At 44.0% G+C, this 21,774-nt stretch overlaps 1 protein-coding gene across 2 annotated transcripts in view; it reads left to right on the forward strand.

Moving 5' to 3' along the window:
- Positions 1 to 21,774, forward strand: part of ZNRF3 (zinc and ring finger 3) — a 243,061-nt gene that overhangs the window by 160,571 nt on the left and 60,716 nt on the right. For both annotated transcript variants that reach the window (XM_075012940.1, XM_075012941.1), the window contains exon 2: positions 5,195 to 5,320. In XM_075012940.1, coding sequence (XP_074869041.1) covers positions 5,195 to 5,320 — 126 coding nt within the window. The remainder of the gene's footprint in view (positions 1 to 5,194; positions 5,321 to 21,774) is intronic.

Raw genomic sequence — 21,774 nt, forward strand, 5'->3', positions numbered from 1 at the left:
GGGTCCATAGTGCACCCACACCCTCAAGGTCTGCACCTACAAGCATGGCTAATCCATGGCTCAGCTCCCTAGAAAGCACATGTACGGAGGGAGTACAACAAGTCCTGGAAAGTAGCCGAAGGACATCCACCAGGAAGACCTACAAGCAGAAATGGACTCGAATCAGTGTCTGGTGTTCCGCCAAGCAGTTAGCTCCCCTTGAAGTTCCTATACCTGTAATACTAGAATACTTATTGGACCTCAAGAGGGGCGGGCTTTCCCTATCCTCACTAAAAGTCCACCTCGCTGCTATATCTGCTTTTCGGCATTCAGAGGAGGGGCCCACGGTATTTGCCCATTCTGTTGTTACCAGGTTCCTGAAGGGGCCGGTAAACCTGTACCCCCCTCGGAAACTGCTTCCACCATCGTGGAACTTGGACCTGGTGCTCAGCACGCTAACGGGACCACCGTTTGAACCCTTAGCCGCAGTTCCCCTACGTCTCCTTACAATAAAAACAACCTTCCTCCTTGCAATTACGTCAGATTGCAGGGTGAGCTCGCTCGCAGCAGTTATGGCAATGCCGCCCTGCACGGTATTCTCAAAGGAGGCGGTAACTTTACGGCTGCACCCAGCCTTTGTTCCGAAAGTTTCTTCTGAGTTCCACCTTAACGAACCCATAGTTTTACCCGAAGACTTACAGCTCCAGCAAAGAGGCACGCCTACATCTCCTGGACGTGAGGAGGGCGTTGGCCTTCTACATAGACAGAACTAAGTCCTTCCGGAAAATGGACAGACTTCTAGTCTCTCTCGCTCCCAGGTCAAAAGGAGAGGGTCTCTCTTCACAGAGAATCTCAAAGCACATTGTGTCCTGTATAAAAATGTGCCATGAACTTCAAAAGACTCCTTTGCTGGCCCTGCCTAGAGCTCACTCCACCAGGGCGGTGGCGGCGTCAACAGCCTTCAAGGGCATCGCGTTAAAGGACATCTGTAGAGCGGCGACCTGGTCATCTTATGACACCTTCGCTAAACATTATGCACTACATCGGGTATACCAAGAGGACACCCTTCTGTCGACGGCAGTCCTTTCGGGGACAAGCTGCACATAAACTGATTACCCACCTCCTTACTTGGGTTACTGTTGGGTAGTCACCTATTGTGGAGCACCCATGGGGACACTCGTAGAAGAAAGAGAAGTTACTCACCGTAGTAACGGTGGGTCTTCGAGATGTGTCCCCGTGGGTGCTCCACCACCCGCCCATCCTCCCCGCTTCGGATCTCTGTTTAGTGTTTTTCAGGAGCATCCGAGGCAGTTGGTCAAGGAACTGGCAGGGACCGGATCGCACACGTGGCCGGGGACGCGCAAGGGAGCGGTGCACGCCGGCGCATGCGCGATCCAGGAGAAATTGCTGGAAGAATTCCGATCTGCGGCGCTGGGCAAGCCCGACACCTATTGCGGAGCACCCACGGGGACACATCTCGAAGAACCACCGTTACTACGGTGAGTAACTTCTCTTTTGTGAGACTGTTCGTTTGTCTCTCATTTTCTGAAATGCTGGTTTCTCTTGAGTGATTCTGCATTTCACTTCAGTTAAACACCTACCATCGGATGTGATATAGGATCCTAAGTACTTGAATTTAGTCACTTGACGAACTGTTCCATTTGCTAGTACCTCACGTGTTGGCAGTACCTTCATTTTTGTAATAACCATTACTTCCGTCTTCGAGATGTTCAGCTCGAGTCCCTTCAGCTCGCTTTTTTTATTGACAACGTTAACCGGTTCCTGAAGATCTTTTTCACTTTCTGCTATTAAAACAGTATCATCTGCATACCTCAGGTTGTTGATGTTACATCCTCCAATGTTTAATCCGTGCAGATGTTTTATTTTGCAGATTATTCTTTCACTGTACAAGTTAAAGAGATCAGGTGAAAGAACACAACCTCATCTCACTCCTCGTTTTATCTTCACATATCTACTAAGGTTTTTTCCGACCCTGATGGCTGCTGTCTGTTCCCAGTAGATGTTTTTAATTATTCTCAAATTCTTCCCATCTATATCCAGTTCTTCCAACAGTTTCGTCATTTCTTCATGTTTTACTCTGTCAAACACTTTCTCATAGTAAATGAAGCACAAATATGTCGTCTTGAACTTCCAGTGCTCTTTCGATTAATGACCTTAAAATGTAGATTGCGTTACCAGTACCTCTGTCTTTCACAAATCCACATTGTTCATCAGAGATCTCAGACTATTTGATTTCAAATCTGGTTCATTATAATCTTCAAAAGAATTTTGGTCATGTGATTCACGAGACTGATTGTCCTATGTTGTTCACATTCAGTTGCACGTGGTTTCTTCAGCAAAGCAATAAAAACACATCTTGATAAGTCTCCTGGGACATGCCCTGCGCTGTAAGTATTCAAGAGTTTTGTAATTGTGTCAATGCCAAAGTCTTCTAAGGCTTCAAACATCTCACTCGTGAGTTTGTCTGGACCAGGCGCTTTTCCTCTTTCAAAGCTTTTCTTACTTCTTTCTTGAGTATAGGTGGACCAACTGCATTATGAGCTATGCCGGCATGAGTTTAACTCCTGGCAGGGTCACACATGCCGGACAGGTCTGAAAGTGGGGGCCGGACGAAGTGCAACTCAGCTTGCCGCCTTGCAGGAAGGTACGGGAGTACCGAAGGCTAACGGAGACAACCAAAGATAACGGATGGAAGGCAAGGGGGAACCACCATCGTATCATTCCCAAGCACATCATGAACCAAAACCACTTGGGGAACTACAGTAATGCAAATATTAAATCGGTCAGAACTCGGCACAGGTATTATGTTTTTCCCCTCTCAAACCATGATATTAAATTCTCTGATGTACCTAAGCAGAGGCCACTGCATCCAAATGTAGAAGAATTTCCACAAGTGTACTAACAAACTCCATGGTTGACTGCCTCCTCCTTTCGTTCTGGTAACTGGTATTTGTTGCAATCTCAACATCAGGAGCCTACCTCTAATGCCTTTATAAGATTATTGGCATGGGCAGTGGGTGAAGTTGCTGCGTGGGGAGGCAAGCTGCCCAGCCTGTGGACCCGCCCATCTCCACCTCAGATCTGCCTATGTCACTCCCCTATGTGACTCTGCCCAGGCCTCCTTCCCCACTGTCTCTGTCGTCTCTTTGCTCTCACTCTGTGCTTACCTGTTCCAACCAAATCCTAAAACCAAATGTAGCAAGTATTTTTTTCTTTTTTTGGGGCAGGGGGCGGGGGGTGTGCATCAGGGAATTGCTTCTAAAGAAAATTGAGCATGTTTTCCACTGAGCCAGATTTTTGAAGACTGAACACGCAGAAGGTACTTAATTAAAAGCACTATATTTGGAAATAAAAAGTCCTGTTTTTTAAAATATACCCTGAAGTTTGTCTGTGATTTAGTTTCAAATCTTTGTAGTAAGGGCAAGTCAGCTGTCATGCTTAATACAACATTAAATATTATGGCATATAAGATGTAGCTCTTCTCTGTTTTACATTTTCTTAATCAGTATTTGAAAACTGATTTTATATTCTATATGTACAGTAGAACTCCGACTTACATGGAGGTGGCGTTCCTGCATGAACCCGTGTAAGTCAAATTTCATGTTACGTGTTGAGAGTCAGGCTGCCGCTCCTGACAGGAGCAGTTTTCCCACTCCTGTCAGTGGCAGCAGCTGAGAGTCAGGCTCTCAGCTGCCATCGCTGAGGGGAGCGGGGAGCCGGTGCCTGGCTGCTGGCTGCCCACTGCTTACAGGAGTTTGGAAACTGACCAGCACTGCTGCATTGGTCAGGTTCCCAGCTCCCCTGAGTGGTGGGCAGCCCAAAGCCAGGCACCAGCTCCCTGCCACTCAGTCATGTTAACCTGAGATTTACGCAACTTGGATGTGTGTATCTTGGGGTTTTATTGTACTCTTAAGCCTTTGTAAAGTAATCAGTCCAAATTACTGTATATTTATCACCCTGAAACAGAGACATTATTTTAAATTAATCAGAGGAGTTCAGTGTGTTCATGACAAAGTTCATTGCTTTTAGGAAAACGGGATACTAATTTATTGGATGTGATATCTAGAACAATAGACATGTTTATGAAATTTTGCCATGTGTTTTATAATAAAATATGCTTCCAAAGATTTTGGCATAACAAAAGGATTTGATGTCGAGTAAGGTACTGGCCTTTGGTGTAGGATTCCCTTAAACTTAGTTAATCCAATAGTAGGCAAATTCATTTGCCCATTTATCTGGAAGAAAAGCAATGTTGTTCTTTTAAGGACTCTTTTCAGTGTGTGGCGGGGGGGAGAGGAGAATAGGGATGGATAGAAAGAACGGGAAGACTTTGGAAGCAAATTTTTGTACGTTAGAAATCAAAATTTATATTATGGGTAAGGATGGTCTTTTGAAGGATGTATTTTAAAAAATGGTCTGAAGAGCCAAGCATTTTAAGGGTAAACCTGAGTGTTCAGACTGTGTATCTAAAAAGCTATGTGGGGATTTTTAGAGATGTGATTGTATAAACTGAAGCAACAGACTGATGAAATAGTTTAAAGGAAATGTTAAGCTAAGGTTCTGTACACATAGTGATTCTACTTTTGTCAGTAAATTCAAGGTCGTCATTTGTCTTCTAAAAGGTATCATTACCATTTAATGTCTCTTTCACAGCTTCAGTGTTATGCGAGTAGGACTGGCAAGTTGGAAGGCTTTTCAGTTTTAATTTAACAAATCCACTTCTGGAGAAGAGCCACCATGCTGCAGGCTGCAAACAGCCTACTATGGGAGCCTTCAGGAATGGTCAGAATAGGGGAGCAAATACCAAATGGAGACCGGTTGATTGCTAAGACCCGGAGAGGACTGACTCCCCTTGCCTCCTATACCTCTGCCCATGATACTTGGTTGCCTTTACCTTCTATCTTTGAAGGAAGAGACAGTTTTCTTTTATACCAGAGCTTAGACTTCCGTTTGAAGTGTTGAGACATCAGTGAGCAGCGAAATGTCTTTCAGCGTCTGAAATGCCACAGTCGGAACAGCAAGCAGCTATTTCCCTTTTTGGTGTGTGTATGACAGAGAAATGTACTTATGTGCTGTATTAAGGACACCAGGAGAAGACTCTGTTACTTCCATCCTAAAGAATACTGCCTTTTTTTCATGTTAATGTTTTGATTAAGGCATTTGCTAACTTCTCCTTTCCCTTGTTCTGTTTCAGATGCATCCATTGGGACTGTGTAATAGCAATGATGAAGAAGATTTATATGAATATGGCTGGGTAGGAGTGGTGAAACTGGAACAGCCTGAGTTGGAGCCAAAACCGTGCCTTACTGTCCTAGGCAAGGTAAGGGGAGAAAAAGACTACCAATAACTGAGATAAATAGAGCTTGCAGTTCTGTTTTCTAGATGAGGATAGTCCCTTCCTATGAGGAAAGATCGGAAGAAATGTGTTTTTCAAAAAAACAAAAACAAAACCTTTTCTCCATTCTCCCGTTGGATATGCAGTTTGTGCCAAGCTTGGAAAAGGGCGTATCAGGGTTAAAAATTATTGGAGGGGAGGAAAGATTTGGGCAAAACAGACTATTTGGTTCAGGGATCAGAATCAGGAAAGTACTGTGCTCTGCTGGTAGTAACCTCATTGCAGTTATGCAAGAGTGCATCAAATAGGGTAGAATCGGGAGATTCAGAGACTCCAAAGCCTGGAGGAACTATTGTGATCACTTACTTTGACCTGTAGAACATAGGCCATAGAACTTTCTGAAATAATTCCTCGAACGGATATTTTAGAAAAATATCCAATCTTATTTAAAAATTTTAGTATGGAGAGTCCACCACAAACCTTGGTAAATTGTTTCAGTAGTTACTCTTCGCTAAAAATCTATGCCTTGCATCCAGTCTGAATTTGTTTAGCTTGAACATCCAGCCACTGGATCACATGAGACCAGGGGTCTGCAACCAAACTAGTGAGAAGAACCATTTTTTCAAAATCAGTTACAAAATCAGTACTTCTAAGAGCTGTAATGCATGTGAATACAAGGCAGTACTTGTAAATGGAAAAAAAAAAGTCAAACTGTACTTTTTTGTAACCTCTCCTTTAAGACGAGCGCACACAATGATTTTACCAGTTAGAAAGTTATCTTTATCCTCCAGGTTAACTTCCCATCCCGCAAACCTCCCCCTGCATCTCCAGGTTTAACCCTCTGAGCCCCAAAGCACCATTCCAACCCCAGATTTAACCCTTCAGTCCCAAACCCAGGATTTACCTGGCTCAGCGAGGAGCTCTGTGAGCTGCCACTGTACTGCCCCCCCCATTCTCCCCCCCAGCCTCCTTCTGTGCCCTGGTGTACAGCTGTGTCAGGGCAGTCTCGGCCACCCCTCCATCCAGCTCTCCTGCAGGTTGACCTTGCCCCAGCTTCCTCTTCCAGGGCTCCCTGCCCTGCTGGCTCCACCCCCGCCCCCACCTGGCAGCAGCAGACTGCTCTGCTGCTTGAACAAAATAACTAAATTCCATTTTAACTGCTGGTCTTGCGTAAACGGCGTCATCCTCCAGAGCTGCACGTGGAGTTTGTAGTGGCAGTTGTAGCCCCTATTGCCAACCCCTGCGTTAGATCTTGCTCTGCTATACTGAAGAGTTGCTTATTAAATACATTGTAGGTACTCATATGCTGTAATCACTTTACTACTTAATCGTCTCTGAATATATGAAGGTCTTATTTGGGAGTTTTGTAGAGACATAAGTCATTAAAATTTACCTGATAAGTATTAGCTAGGAGTTGATGTGAAAGTGGTAGGAATGAGTGAGGGACCAGAAGAGACCTGGACAGTGTTCTGGTGACATTGCTTAGTTTCCTGCTCTGGAATTCAGTCTCTTGTAAAAATATTGGCTTTTATCTCCTTTCCTAGCCTCTTCTGGCAGATGGATGGTGCCCCTCTTCAACCCCACCCTCAGTACTAGGGCCACTGAATTATTTGGACTGACTTTATTTCTGACTTTCACTAGAATAGGGAGTCACTTGGCTGCTTCTCCGTCTTGGCTACTAGAAGGGCAGGAGAATTTTTTTTTTTTTTTTTTTAATTCCATACTTCCCCAGCATCTCAGTGTGGGTGCCTGAGTTGTTGTAAGCTGACCTATCTCCAGTGCATAACTTCACTGCCTCAGTTGTAGCTCAAGGCGGTAGCGACCCAGTAGCAGCAGTTCCTGCAGAAATTACTCAATTCTTAGCAGTTTCACTGTAGCCCACAAGATTCTGAATAGGAGCCATAAAACTGACAAGTCCTATTTAACTTCATGCTATCTCTGGGCAAGGCTCTGAGCACCAGGTAGGGCACTAGAATTACTCTGAAAGGATCTCGAGAAAACTCCAAACTCAGTGACCTCAGTTCTGATATCCTGATTGAATGTCCAGCTCTCCATCTTTGAGCCAAAATCCTGCTGGACTATTTACGTTTTAGGATTAGTGTTTTTCAAAGACTGTGGTTTAAAGAAGAGAGAACTTTAAAGATGTAGTTGAAAGTGACACCTAGTTAAGATTGCTTAATGCTTTACAACCCCCCGGAGTTTAACCATTTGGACTCTAATTCTCCATTCTGACTGTGTTCAGACTAATTTTTTAAAAGCTTCAGCAAATCTGTTGAGCATTTCCACAAAAGACATTAGGAGGAAAAAGTATAGTCCATTTAAAAAAGTTCTTGCATACATTTCATTGCAAACTTGTAGTGTCTCCATGCATAGATCAAGGACTTGATATGTGGAAAATGCCATGGGGTCAAAGGTGGATTTGTATAGCTCTGAAAATTAATGGCAAAATGGAATTGCACCTCCCACTGGTGTCAGGATCTCATAGAAGATAACAGATTACTGCTCCCACTCATCATTGCCTCAAGTGATAAAATTCTGTGCTATGAATTACAAGGTTCCTACCCTGCTGGTGACCCATGTGGTGGACTGTGTTGCTCCATGGGAAGGAATTTCAATTTTTTTGTTTTTTTAATATTTACAAAGTCCTAGACAATAAAACTGTTATACTTGAAAAGTCAAGCATTCAAACTTTTTAAAAATGCCGGTGTTAAGATTGCTTGTGCAACCTTACTATACCCCTCATGTATAAATTGCAATTGTATGTGATCAAAACCAATTTTTGCCCTACCACCCCTCCCTTTTTTTCTATAAGAGATCAGGAGTTGGCAACCAAAATAGCAAGAAAAGCCACTTTTTTTAATTTGGGTGGGGGGGGACCTCTCTCAGTCAAGATCCACAATGCATGTGAATAAAAGACAGTCCTTAATAAATAACATCAAATCATGTTTTTTGTGCCCCCTATTTTAAGAACAGCACACACAATGATTTGTAATACAATACATGCTTACTGCAGGACGTTCACAAACTTTTTACATATTTTATTTCCTCACAATTTTTGTGTGGTTTTTATATATGGAGATATGTATATCTCATAAACTAGAAAGGACCTTGAGTGGTCATTGAGCCCTGCCCTCTCAGCAAGACTAAGCACCATCCCTGGCAATATTTTTTTTCTTTTAGTTTATTTGCCCAAGAGCCCTAAATGGCTTCCTTAATGATTGAACTCTCAATCCTGGGTTTACAAGGCCAATGCTCAAACCACTAGCTAGAGCTGTGTATTGCTATTGTCCTGACTTCACTCCTCAACCTATATTAATTGTGCCAATTTCACTTCATGTTTAATTTTGGTTTTCTTTTTTAAATGTGTGTTGCCTTTTGTAGCAGCAATGTCACAAGCTTCCTTTTCAAAATCAAGGTTTTATTAGAAAGATAATCAAAACACAGATACAGTATCCTATCCCACAGTGCACTGCACATATTAAAGGGGGAGTAATCCAACATTTTGAGATCTCATATTTGGTATTTAGATAGGAGTTGTTTTGGCTTTTAGATGTTCACCATTTATCAAAAATAATCAGTTGTGTGGTTTTTTTTTTAAACACTTTGCAATTACAGCATTGGGAGCCACAAAGAAGTCCTTAAAGAGCCACAGGTTGCAGACCCCTCGGATGGATGGTGCTCTGAGAGTGATTGAGTTATGAGGCAGGGGCTCTATAGCCTCCTTCCCTGCATTTGGAGAAGAATTGAAAATTATACAGTGAAGGAGACAGTCTTGTAGAAAGAGGAAAGATAATATGGTGGCAGAGTTAATTTAATGCTATGCTGGAGCATCAAAATCTATTCCTGTCTGTGCCACAGATATCCAGTAGGATGGTTACCAAGTTATTTAAACCAAACTTCTCAGAGCTGGCATTGCTGGGCTCTGATTTTTGGACATGCTAAGTACTTGTAACGACAATTGTCCTTTAACTATAAAAAGTACAATAAAAATCCTCTTTAAAAGGAAGAATAAACTAAAAATCTGAACCCCATCCATCTCTCACAGCTGTCCAACTTTCTCCCAAACATCTTGCAGATGATAGCCATAAAGGTAAATTGTCTTATTGCCCTGCTGTCCAAGCTTGGTTTTCATTGAGCCTGAAACACCAAGGAGGAAGTGTTAAAAGGGCTATGAAATCAGTCAAGATCATTTACATAGCACATTACCTGAAATGCAATGGATCCCTCATAAATCAGGATTTAAAGGACTCCTGCTTTGTTACTGAGTGGTGGAAGATGAAGTCTCTTTATTCCTCCTCTTACACCCTCTCAAAATACAATTTCCAGTTTAGATTCAAAGGTTAGAAGTATGCTAAGGGCTCAGACAAGCCTGGGGGTCCTGTTGGAAACTCATTTCGGGGTTCTGCGTTGCAAGTATTTGAAACAACTCTTGTGCTAACTAATAATTTGTGTACCAGCTTTCATGAATTCTAAGTTGCTGTACAGGGCATAAAAGAGTACAAACCAGAATACATCAGAATAAAATAACAAAGTGCAGATTTAAATAAAACTGAGGCATAGTGGGCAGTTTGCTGGGAAGGATCAATGACTTGAGTTCTGTATGCATGTGCATGGAACAGTATGAACAGTTGTAAGTGTCAAACAGATAATTTGGAGCTTTACAGATGTACATCTGCTGATGTCTGAATAAAAGAGCGGCGGATGAAAAAGAACAATTAAACAACCCATGGAATTTGGAGAGAACATAAGCCAAAAATGTATGAGGCAAAAAGACCAACAAGGAGATTGGTGATTGAGGCAAGAGAAAAAGCATGGCATGGACCAGCGTGTCAAATAGTTACCAGATGGTATCTACATAAATAATTAGCGAGGATCTGGATGAAGTGATATTTATAAGGCTCAGTGTGAAGGACTGGTAGTGATATAGGAAAAGCAAATCTTAACATACTTGTATATATTGTGGCAGATCACAGGCAGCATGCTACAACAGCCTGGTGGAAGGCAAATATTCTGGTAACAAGGTCAGTGCCTTTTTGTTTCCTACCTAGGCTCGGAGACAGGCAGTCAGCTAGGACTCAGTAAGAACCAGCCTGTGCAAAAGGCTAATCAAACACTTTCTGCCAGTTAAGGTGTGCTGGCTTGCTATAAAAGATTCCACCCCGTGCGTGTGCCTGGCCCCTCACCCCCGCCCTCCAGGAAGAGGAGAGTGGAGAAGGAGAAGAGGAGCTGACTAGGAAGTGACATTGGAGAACTGAGGTTTGGAGGAAAGAGGGGTCTTCAGCTAGCTATGAGGTAGAAGGTGCTAGAGGGAAGCAGTGCAAGAAGTGGCCCAGGGAAAGGCTGCTGTAATTTGGGCAGAGGAAAAGCCCCACCAGCTGCTGCTATTTAGGGTTCCTGGGTTGGAGCCCGAAGTAGTGAGTGGGCCTTGTGCCCCCCTTCCCCAAGATAGCTGCCCTAGCAGAAGACCAGTGCATCAGGACTATTTGAAGGGTATTGGCCCATATCAGTGACTTGCCTATGATGAGAAGAAAAGGTTAGAGGACTTGAGGCACAAATATCAATCCTCCAGTCCATCAGAGAAGGTGAAGACTTCCTTGCTAGATGGCATCATTTAGTAGTGCAGACACAGCAAGCTGAGCAACCCTTTAGGGTAGTATAAACCAAGGAAGAAAACTGGAAGCATGTAACCTCCAGGAGAAGACAGCCAATTCAGGTATTTCCAATCCCTGTGGAGGTAAGCAACCTCTTTCAGACTTTCTGCACAGGTGATATGATGGAGAATGCTGTGGCAGAAACCTCTCAGGGAAGGGATCAGAAGAATACTTCACTGACTGGAAGGTATGGGATGCGTAGTCCTACGGATAGCAGTTCTACAACCACCGCCCCCAAGAGAAGAAGACTGGTGGTGGTCAGGACTCCGTCCTAAGAGGGACAGTGTTCCATCTGCCATTCAGACCTGGAATCTCGGGAAGTTTTGATGCTTATCAGGAGCTAAAATCCAGGATGTGACAGAGACACTTCCAAAATCATCAAACCTGCAGATTATTACCACTTCCTACTTCTCCATGTAGGAATTAACACAACAAAGAACAACTTTGGTCAGATGACTGAGGATTATGTAACTCTGGGAAGGAAAATGAAAAAATATGGAGTACATGTGGTGTTCTCATCCATCCTCCCTGTTGAAGGAAGCGGTCCAGGTAGAGATTGTCAAATCCATAGAGATAAAAGCATGATTGTGAAGGTGATGTCGGAGAGAGGGATTTGGTTTCTTCGACCATGGGATTCTGTTTTGAGAACAAGGATTACAAGATAGAGATGGGATCCATCTGAGGAAGAGCGGAAAGAGCATATTTGCTGGCAGGCTTGCAAGCCGAGTGAGGAGCGCTTTAAACTGGGTTCTTTGGGGCACAGGGACACAAGCCCTGAGGTAAGTGGGAAAGGAAGAATGTACAAAAAAGGAGGACCCCTGGTTTGAAAGGAGAAAGTAGGCCAGTCAGTTTATTGTCTAAGATGTTTGCATACAAATGCAAGGAGCCTGAGAAACAAACAGGAAGAATTAGAGGCCCTGGCACCGTCAAAGTAGTGTGAAGTGATTGGAATAATGGAGACTTGGTGGGCTGACTCACATAACTGGAGCACTGTCATGAAAGGTGATTAACTGTTCTGGAAAGACAAGCGGGGGAGAAAAGGCGGAGGAGTTGCAATTTATGTGAGAGCAGTATGATTGCTAAGAGCTCCAGTATAGGGAGGGAGAAAAGCCAGTGGAGTGTCTTTAGGTTAAGCTTAGAGGCATAATCAGCAGTTGTGGTTGGTGTCGGCTATATACTGACAGATCAGGTAGATGAGGATTTCTTCAGGTGAATAAAAGAAGCTTCCAGATCACAGGCGCTAGTTCTCATGGGGGACTTTAATCAGCGAGATATTTGTTGGAAGACCAATACAGCAGCACACAGACAATTCAGGAGGTTTTTGGAGAAAGTTGGGGATAACTTCGTGGTAGAAGTGGTGAAGGAACAGACCAGGGATAGTGCACAGCTTGACCTGCTGCTCACAAAGAGGGGGAAAAATAGTGGGCAAAATAGAGGGTGGCAACCTGGGCTGCAGCTATCATGATATGGTAGATTTCAGGATACTGACGAAAGAAAGGTGAGCAGTAAAATACAGACCCTTGACTTCAGAAGAGCAAGACTTTGACTCTGAGAGAGGACTAATGGGCAGAATCCCCTTGGAAACTAATATGATGGGGAAGGTGTTAAGGAGAACTGGCAGTATTTCAAAGAAGTCTTATTTAAAAAAAAAAACCAGAAACAAACCATCCCGATGTGCAGTAGGAAAAGCAAGTATGATAGGTAACCAGCAAGGTTTACCAGGGTAATCCTTGGCAAGCTTAAACCTAGAAGGGATGCATGTAAGTAGTGGGAACTTGGACAGATGATTGAGGAGGACTATAAATATATGGCTGGAGAATCAGGAACTGCAGCTAGCAAGGACTGTGAAGGGCAACAAGAGGGGTTTCAACAGGCATGTTAACAGTAAGCAGGTTATTGGGGAGGGTGTGGGGCAGTTACTGGATGAGGGAAGTAACCTGGTGACAGATGATGTGGGAAAAGCTGAAGTACTCAACACTTTTTTTGCCTTGGTCTTCACGGACTAGGTCAGCTCCTGTACTACAGCAGTAGGCAATGCAGTATGGGAGGGAGGTGGGCAACCCTTGTTGGGGAAGGAACAGGTTAAGAGCTGTTTAGGAAAGCTAGATGTGCACATATCCATGTGTCCAGATTTAATGCATCCATGAGTATTGAGGCAACTGATAGATGTCATTGCAGAGTCTTTGGCCGTTGTCTTTGAAAACTCATGGAGATCAGCAGAGATCCTGGACAACTGAGAAAAGGCAAATGTAGTTCCTATCTTTAAAAAAGGAAAGGACAATCCAGGGAGCAGACCAGTCAACCTTACCTCAGTCCCTGGAAAAATCAGTGAGGCGATCCTCAGAGAATCCAGTGTAAAGCAGTTGGAAGAGGGGAAAGTGACCAAGAGTAGTCAACATGGATTCACCAACGGCAAGTCATGCCTGACCAATCTGATTAGAGTCTATGAGGAGGTAACTGGCTGTGTGGACAAGGGAAAGTCAATGGATGTGATATACCTTGACTTCTGCAAAGCTTTTAATACTGTCACACAACATTCTTGCACGTAAGTTAAGGAAGTATGAATTGGATCCATGGAATATAAGATAGATAGAAGGCTGGGTAGCTGGCTGGGCCCAACAGGTAGTTATCAATGGCTCTGTGTCTGGTTGGTGGTCAGTTTCTAGTGGAGTGCCCCAGAGATTGGTTCTAGGGCCAGTATTGGTCAACATCTTTATTAATGACCTGGGTAAGGTGATGGTTTGCACCCTCAGCAAATTTGCAGATGACACTAGGCTAGGGGGAGTGGTAAATACATTGGAGGGAAGGGATAGGATCAAGAGTGACCTACATAAATTGGAGGATTGGGACAAAATAAATCTGAGGCTCAACAAGAAGTGCAGTGTCCTGCACTTGGAACAGAAGAATCCCAAGCATCGTTACAGGCCAAGTAACAGTGCAGCAGAAAAGGATGTGGGGATTACAGTGGATGAGAGACTGGATATGAGTCAACAGTGCGCTTGTGTAGGCAAAAAGGCCAACGGCATATTGGGATGCATTGGGGGAAACATTTCCAGCAGATCAGAGAAGTTATTCCCCTCTGTTTGGCACTGGTGAGGCCAGATCTGCAGTATTGTGTCCCGTTTTGGAATAATATGAAAGCATTGGAGCGGGTTCAGCGGAGGGCATCACAAGTGTTTAAGGGGCTGGAGCACATGAACTGTGAGGAGAAGTTGAAGGAGCTGGGGTTATATAGGATGCAGAACAGAACAATGAGGGGTGATTTGATAGCAGCCTTCAACTTCCTGAATGGGAGCTTGAAAGAGGATGAAGAGAGGCTGTTCTCAATGTTGACTGATGGCAGAGGAAGAAGCAGTGGTCTGAAGTTTCAGAGGGTGAGGTATAGGTTGGCTGTTAGGAAAAACTACTTTACCAGAAAGGTGGTGAAGCACAGGAATGCTTTATCTGTAGAGGTTGTTGAATCTCCATCCCTAGAGGTTAAGTCCCTGCTTGACAAAATCCTGGCTGGGATGTTTTTAGTTCAGGTTGGTCCTGCTTTGGGCAGGGGCCTGGATTAGATAACCTCCTAAGATCCTTTCCACCCATAAGATTCTATGAGAGTGGCTCAGTAAGTGGACCCTTGCCTCTGGAAAGAACTGAGTTAGTGAAAGGGCCACCATGAGTCTGAAGCATAAGACAAATCCTGCAAAGATGCACAGAACTTATAGGGGGCTGAGAAGGGACTTACCACACTGTGTAGAGCAGTTAGATATCTGTGTTAGTTTCAGGATATTAGGGAGAACACAGGTGAGAGATCTCGTTGGGCAAACTTCAGTTGGTGAGAGAGAGAGAGGCTTTAGAGCCGCACAGAATATAGTGCCTAGACGTGAAGAATAGCTCTGGGTGGCTTGAAATCTTGTCTGTGACCGCAACAGAAGGTGGTCCAAGAGGAAGTTATCTCACCCAGCTTGTTTCTCTAATACTTATATAAAGGAAGAGGTGATTAGATCCTAAATACGCAAACTTTTGTTTTTTTTTGTTTTTTCCCCCCACTTGTGCTAAGTTCCAAAAAAAACTCTTGGAAAGCCTAACTAATGATCTCAGCCAGAGTGCGTGAAATTAGGAGACAAACATCCTCAGGATAAACCAAAAAGAAATTCTTTCCATTTTTGGATGCAGGAACTAATTATACCCATGACAATTAAAATATCAAATGTCTGCAGATACGGAGGGCACTGGGGGTGGGTGGGGGGGAGTAGTACCTTTTATGAAGAGAGGTTTGTGGAACATTACATAAGTAGATCAAAAGATTCATGTGATTATTATTTAGTTTTTTGCCATCAGCTACACACACAAATAATCTTTGCGCAATTGTAGGGCTCAGGTCATGAGTTGGGAACTCGGATGCAGTGTAGCTGGCAACTGTTGCATAACTCACAAGTGGCCAAGATTTCCTGGGTGTCACCAGTGATCCTAAGCAAACTGGTTATGACAGTTCTTATCTGATAGCTCTTTGCCCTGTTTGGAATGTGTGGGCTCAGTCCAGTTCCCAGTAGAAAGATGAACCCACTGCAAACCTACCATCATAGTTGTCATTAATTGCTTCCTGCTGTTGGTAGTGTTAAACAAGATGCTAAACTGGCATGGAAATAATTTTTCTTCCACCCTTTCTGCTCATCCTGCCCCATCAGTGATAAAGCAAGGTGGCAAATGATCCATACTTATATTGCCACTGCTCCTCAAAAGCAAGTCTGTCAGGGAGGGAAATGTGTTTTTAAGCATCTAATCAACTGTAGAAACAAGTGTCTTCATAGTATCTGTTAAGGAGAAGAAAATTAATATATATTAACAGCAGGGAGATTGTTCGACTTCTAACTGCTATTGTTCAGTCGTCCTAGCAATTTGGACGCCAGGATTCCAGACAAAGAAGGGTAGAAAAAAAGTATAGGGTGTAAATACAGTGCAACCAGTGTTGCTCTCAGAAAACTAACAAACAAAAACTACAACTAGAGCTTGCAGTTGTAAGCAGTAGCTTGTATTTTCTCTGCAAAGTCCCTGTTAGGAAAATACCCAGTGTAGCAGATTTCTGGCAGATCGTTGCAGCCTTTGGCAGAGAAAGGAAAGCCTGAAGGCGAGTGTTCGGGAAATGGAGTTCATAGCAACACAAAGATTTCAAGTGAAAGATGTTGGTGTTTCCAGAAGTTTCTTTAAAGAAAAAGTCTTACAGTTTATTTTTCACTTCCTCTGCTATTGCCACCTCCATTAAAGAAGCCTGAACACCTCTCATCTCTCCTCCTTTCCCCTTGCTCCCAAAAAGGATCTCATCATGGTTTTAACATGTAACTTAGGTACTTTTGCGTATAGTCTACTGGAAGAGTCTGGCTGAGCATTTCTGCAAATATATCTGAGATTATAAACTGTCCTTTGTGATTAACTTCTTCATCTGGAGTTTTTCATAGAATAGAGCAAAATAGCAAGTTTGCCTATTTTTCCAGGAGTTTGAGGTATAGAATACTAGAACTCAAAGGGACTTGGAGAGGTCCTCAAGTTCAGTCCCCTGCCCCCTCGGCAGGGGTCAGCAACATTTCCAAGGCAGTGTGCCAAAATTTGATCTTTTGACCTCTATGTCTGGTGATAACTTTTTAAAGTCACTAATAGCCCTGTTTACAACAGCTTCATGGATAGATAAATAAAGATGTGGAGCTTTACCATTTGTCTGTAAATCTCCATCTGGCCAGGATTTTTCAAGATCTAAAAATACAAGTTGAACATCTCTGGTCCCAGATTCTCTGGTCCAGCAACATCCATAGTCTCAGCTGATCTAGCAGGCATCCCCAAAGGCTGGGAGAGGAGCTGCCAGCAGCCATGGGCAGCAAGCTGCCTGCGGGCCACCTCCAGTTAGAGGAGGGGGCAGCAATAATGAGATAAGCACCCCGCTTCACCCAGCCTGCTCCTGCCCAGACGCTCTCTCCCACACCCTGTTCCTGCCCAGACCCCCACCCTCATTCTGTTCCTGCACACTCCCTCCCACACAGACCTCTCACCTCCAGTCCACTTCTGAAGTCCCCAACTGCTGCTGTACCTTATCCCCCACGCAAATGTCCAAACCACAGCCCATTCCTGCATTCTCCCTCACGCAGACCCCAAATACCCACCCTCAGCTTGCTCCTGCACCTTCCCTGTTGGCCAGAACCAAAGCACCCATCTCCAGCTCATGGGGGATGAGGAGAGAAACCAACCTGCAGCAGGTTCTGCAGGGCTCCATAACGGGGGCTCTGGGCTCAGCTCCACACTGTGGCATAGGCTCCTTGGGGGTGGGGCTGTGCCCCTAGCGCTGTGCCATGCCACAGCAGAGGGTCCTGGGAGCATTGGCCCTAGCCCTTCACCACAATGGAGGCTCTGGGGGGAGGCCCCAGCTCCCTTGTGGGGGCTTGTGCTAATGTGGTTGCTGCAGGAGGGCTCTGGCCCAAGCCCAGCACTGCAGTGGAGGCTCCAGGGGGTCTCTGCCCCAGCCCCACACTGCCATGGGGGCCTTAGCATCAGGTTTTCTGACCCCAGCACTGCCCTCCGTCCCCCTGTGGCGCTGCATGTGGGGGGAGGTGGAGTGGCAGGGGTTCGCTCCAATGATGAAAATTCTACAGCAATCTTAAGCAATTTATTCCAGAACTTAAACCATTTGAGTTAACTAGTCAAGTAAACATTTTGAAATGTCAACAGAGATGAAAGTTAAAATCTCTCTACCAGATTTCTATGTGCAGGTAGTTAGAAAAGGCCTTTTTTGCATGAGAGATGGGGTAATTTGCCTAAAATCCCAGGATGCAAGGATGCTGGACTTTTAAATCCATAAAGAATAGGGTTACCATATTTGAACTTTCAAAAAAGAGAGCACCCCTGAGAGGGAGTCTGTATCAGTATCTATCAATTCACTGTGTATTATTGTCAGATATATAATGAGAGTGCCAGAGCTGGCATTAGACTTGTTGGGTATGCCATATCTTCCCCTTTATCACCTATGAACCCATTTATTGCCCTGGAACTTTAATCAGAACATGGCTAGGAGCACCTCTTGTGTTATGATCTATAAGACATTAAAGCAACTTTGGCTGGTAGGTACACTCCCTCTCAAAGTTCAGACATGGAGCTATGGGCTATGGAGAGAGATTCTGCTTTGTGTCTCTGTATTATAACTAAGGGAACAACAACTGTATTTGGAATTCCCAGATTCTAATGCATTCCTTTCCTGGTTTCTTTCCCAGATTCTGTTCACTTCCTAACTATGCCATTATTTGTCCTTCAGCATTAATTCCATTGGAAGCCATGCTATTAACTGAGAACTATTGTTTTTGTTGGTTTTGTTGTGGAAAGTGCTGTATAAAGAGTTGGATTATTTAATGTGGCAATTTGATGGCAGGGACCAAAATTGATACTGTTGAAATTAGGAAAAGGATTTGTCTACATAAGTTTAATTTTTTTATTGATTGAAATAACTTACATATACACAACTTTTTGTATGGATGTTATCAGTTTAAGTCTTGGAATATTTTTTGTTTACTTTGCATTTGTAAATTATAGACAGCAAATTGAATCAGTCTGAACAATATTTAAATGGATATGTTTCTATAGGCAGATCTGCTACAGTTGAAATGAATTGGTTTAAAACCACACTTTCAGTTATGCTGATGCAATTCATGTGGACTAGGTTTATAGATTACTCAGAAGATCTAGGAGAATCAAGAGCTGTGTAGTGCTGCAGTGTCCAATACGGTCGCCACTCACCACATATGGCAAACAGGACGGTGCGGTGTGGCAATTTGACTCTGAATTAGCATGCAGCTCTTGGAGCCTTTAAATGTGGCTCATCCTAGAACCTCACACAAGTTCCACCTGCCTAAACACCAGCCACACCCCTGGAGGGAGAAGCATATAATGGTGCCTCTGGCCCGTAGGGCTCCAGCTCTAGCAGCTCTGGTGAGTTGCCAGCATTTATTTAGAAGTGAGGACTGGGGGAGCCTCGCTGGGAAGGGTGGCTGTGGAGAATATGGAAAGGCACCAACCACAAGTGTGGCAATCTTTCAATTCCTATTGGACACCACTGGTATAGAGAGATGCCATTGGGAATAACAGGGAAATTTTCAGAATGATATTGCTTCAGCAGGGTGAAGAATATTAAATTTCCTCAAATTAGAAAGCACGATAGAGAGAACTAAATATAAGTAAAGTCAGTCTGAAATACAGGAAAACAGGACAGGAGACAATACTAAAACTCTAAAAAAAAACTACTTTGATGTGTTACAAGTGAACCAGATTGTTACCTGCTTGTTTTGACATAAGGATTCTTCTCAGGGCAGAACCTTCGTCGGTGTTTTCAGTAGCTTTACACCGGGTCTCTGTCCTCTGACTAAATGGGCCCTGTAGAGAGAGGTAAAATTAAAGAAAAGAATGTTTGGTTCCAGAGAGATCCTTGCATCGCAAGAAATATATCCCACAAGAATGGTCATAATATCATATACTGGTAGGACAAGCACATGAGGGTCGTCATCTTCCCCCCCCCCCCATAAAAATAACTCCCATTTTAACAAGAGTGAAAACTGGTATTTGGTTGGGCAACGGGGGTGTGTGGCAGACTTGATTTAGTGTCTCCTTTGATCACAGTGCAGCCCTGTTTAAGGCACTGCTGCATGCAGGCAAAGCAAAGGCCTGGGCTTTACTGATCTGATGAGCTGCTGAATAGAGCTGGAAGGGGAATGAAGAAGGAAGAAGAAAGCTTTGAAAATGAAAAGGAAACCCCATGAACCCAACTGGCATTATTGGCTGGATTTGCCTACCAGGGAGCCGCTCAGTTTCTGCCAGGCTAATTCTGCTTCATTCCATCAGCCCCTCCTCTTCTTTCAGACTTTTTTGTTTTTGTTTTGTGTCTGAATCGTGGCTGTTGCTCCTCCGTTCTCAGGCTGGGAACCCACTGAGCCTGTTACCATGGTCACTGGGAAGCTCTTAGTGCCATGTGCTTCAAAGGGAACCTTTTCCCCTTCTAGAATTCCTGTTTTCTCAGTGCACGCAGCACAAAGAGAGTCGTTCTGCTTCATCAGCCAGCGCTCTCCCCCACACGCTGTCTTTACTTGTTTCCAGAGTACAGTTGTCTGAAGTTGCAATGAAAGTGCCTGCCCGTGCAGCATGATTGCAGCCAGGGATTGCCTGCCTGTGTGCTGCACACAAAACTGTGATTCTTTCACTGGTGCATTTCCGATCCTGACTGTCTGTTCAAATTTAAAGAAGTTAAACTGGTGGGACCTAGAATTGTTAGTGCCCTGCCTTTTTCCCCAGTTGTCCTGGAACAGGACCAAAGTCCAAACTGGCCAGTAAGAGACTATGCTGAAGATCAGCTTTAAATCTCCAAACTGGCCTTTTCTTACAGGCTTCAAAGTCCTCAGAAAGAGTTTTCTTTTCTTTTTCTGTACCTCTCCTAACGCCTACTGAAGAGGGATTTACCTTCAGTGGCTCTTAGGAGATGAATCATAGAATCACAGAATTCTAGAGCGGGAAGGGACCTCAGGAGGTCATCGAGTCCACCCCCTGCCTAAAGCAGGATCATCCCCAACTAAATCATCCCAGCCAGGGCTATGTCAAGCCAGGACTTAAAAGTATCTAGAGATGGAGATTCTACCACCTGTCTTGGTAACACATTCCAATGCTTCACCACCCTCCTGGTGAAATAGTTTTTCCTAATATGTAACCTACACCTCTCCCTCTGAAACTTCAGACAGTTGTTCCTTGTTCTGCCTTCTGTCACCACTGAGAATAGTCTCTCTCCATCCTCTTTGAGCTCCCTTTCCGGAAGTTGAAGGCTGCTATCAAATCACCCCTCACTCTTCTCTTCTGCAAACTATATAAGCCCAGATCTCTCAGCCTCTCCTCATAGGTTATGTGCTCTAGCCCCTTAATCATTTTCATTGCCCTCCACTGAACCCTCTCCAATATGTCCATATCCTTTCTATACTGGGGGCCCCAGAACTGGACACAATACTCCAGATGTGGCTTCAGATCTTTAAAGAAGCCTTATTGAAGGCACAGGAACAAACTGTCCCATGCGCAGTACTAAAAGTAAACATGATAGACAACCAGGTCAGCTTAACAGGGAAATGCTTGGCAAGCTCAAACTCAAAAGGGATGCATGTAAGAAGTGGAAACTTGAACAAATGACTAAAGAGAAGTATAAATATATTGCTGGAGAGTGCCAAGCATTCATCGGAAAAGTGAAAGCACAACTGGAACTGCAGCTGGCAAGGCATGTGAAGGATAACAAGAAGGGTTTCTACACACGTTAACAATAAGAGGGTTATCAGGGAAGGTGTGGGGCCATTACTCAATGAAAGAGGTATCCTACTGACAGGTGATGTAAGAAAAGCTGAAGTACTCAGTGCTTTTTTTGGCTCAGTCTTCATGGACAAGGACAGCTCCTACACTATGGTGTTAGACAATGCAGTATGGGAAGGTGGAGGGCAGCCATTGGTGGGGAAGGAATGAGTGAAGAGCTACCTTGAAAAACTAGATGTATACAAATCCATGGGTCTGGATTTAATTCACCCAAGGATAGTGAGGGAATTGGCAGATATCATTGCTGAGCCTTCGGCTGTTATCTTTGAAGACTCTTGGAGATTGGGAGAGATCTCAGATAACTGGAAAAACGCAAATGTAGTGTCCCTATTTAAAAAAAGGAAAGGAGGACAATCCAGGGACCTATAGACCAATCAGCCTTACCTCAATCCTTGAGAAAATAATGGCGGGGATCCTCAATCTATTTTGGACCACTTG

The sequence above is a fragment of the Carettochelys insculpta genome, chromosome 18, assembly GCF_033958435.1.
Source record: "Carettochelys insculpta isolate YL-2023 chromosome 18, ASM3395843v1, whole genome shotgun sequence".
NCBI lineage: Eukaryota > Metazoa > Chordata > Testudines > Carettochelyidae > Carettochelys > Carettochelys insculpta.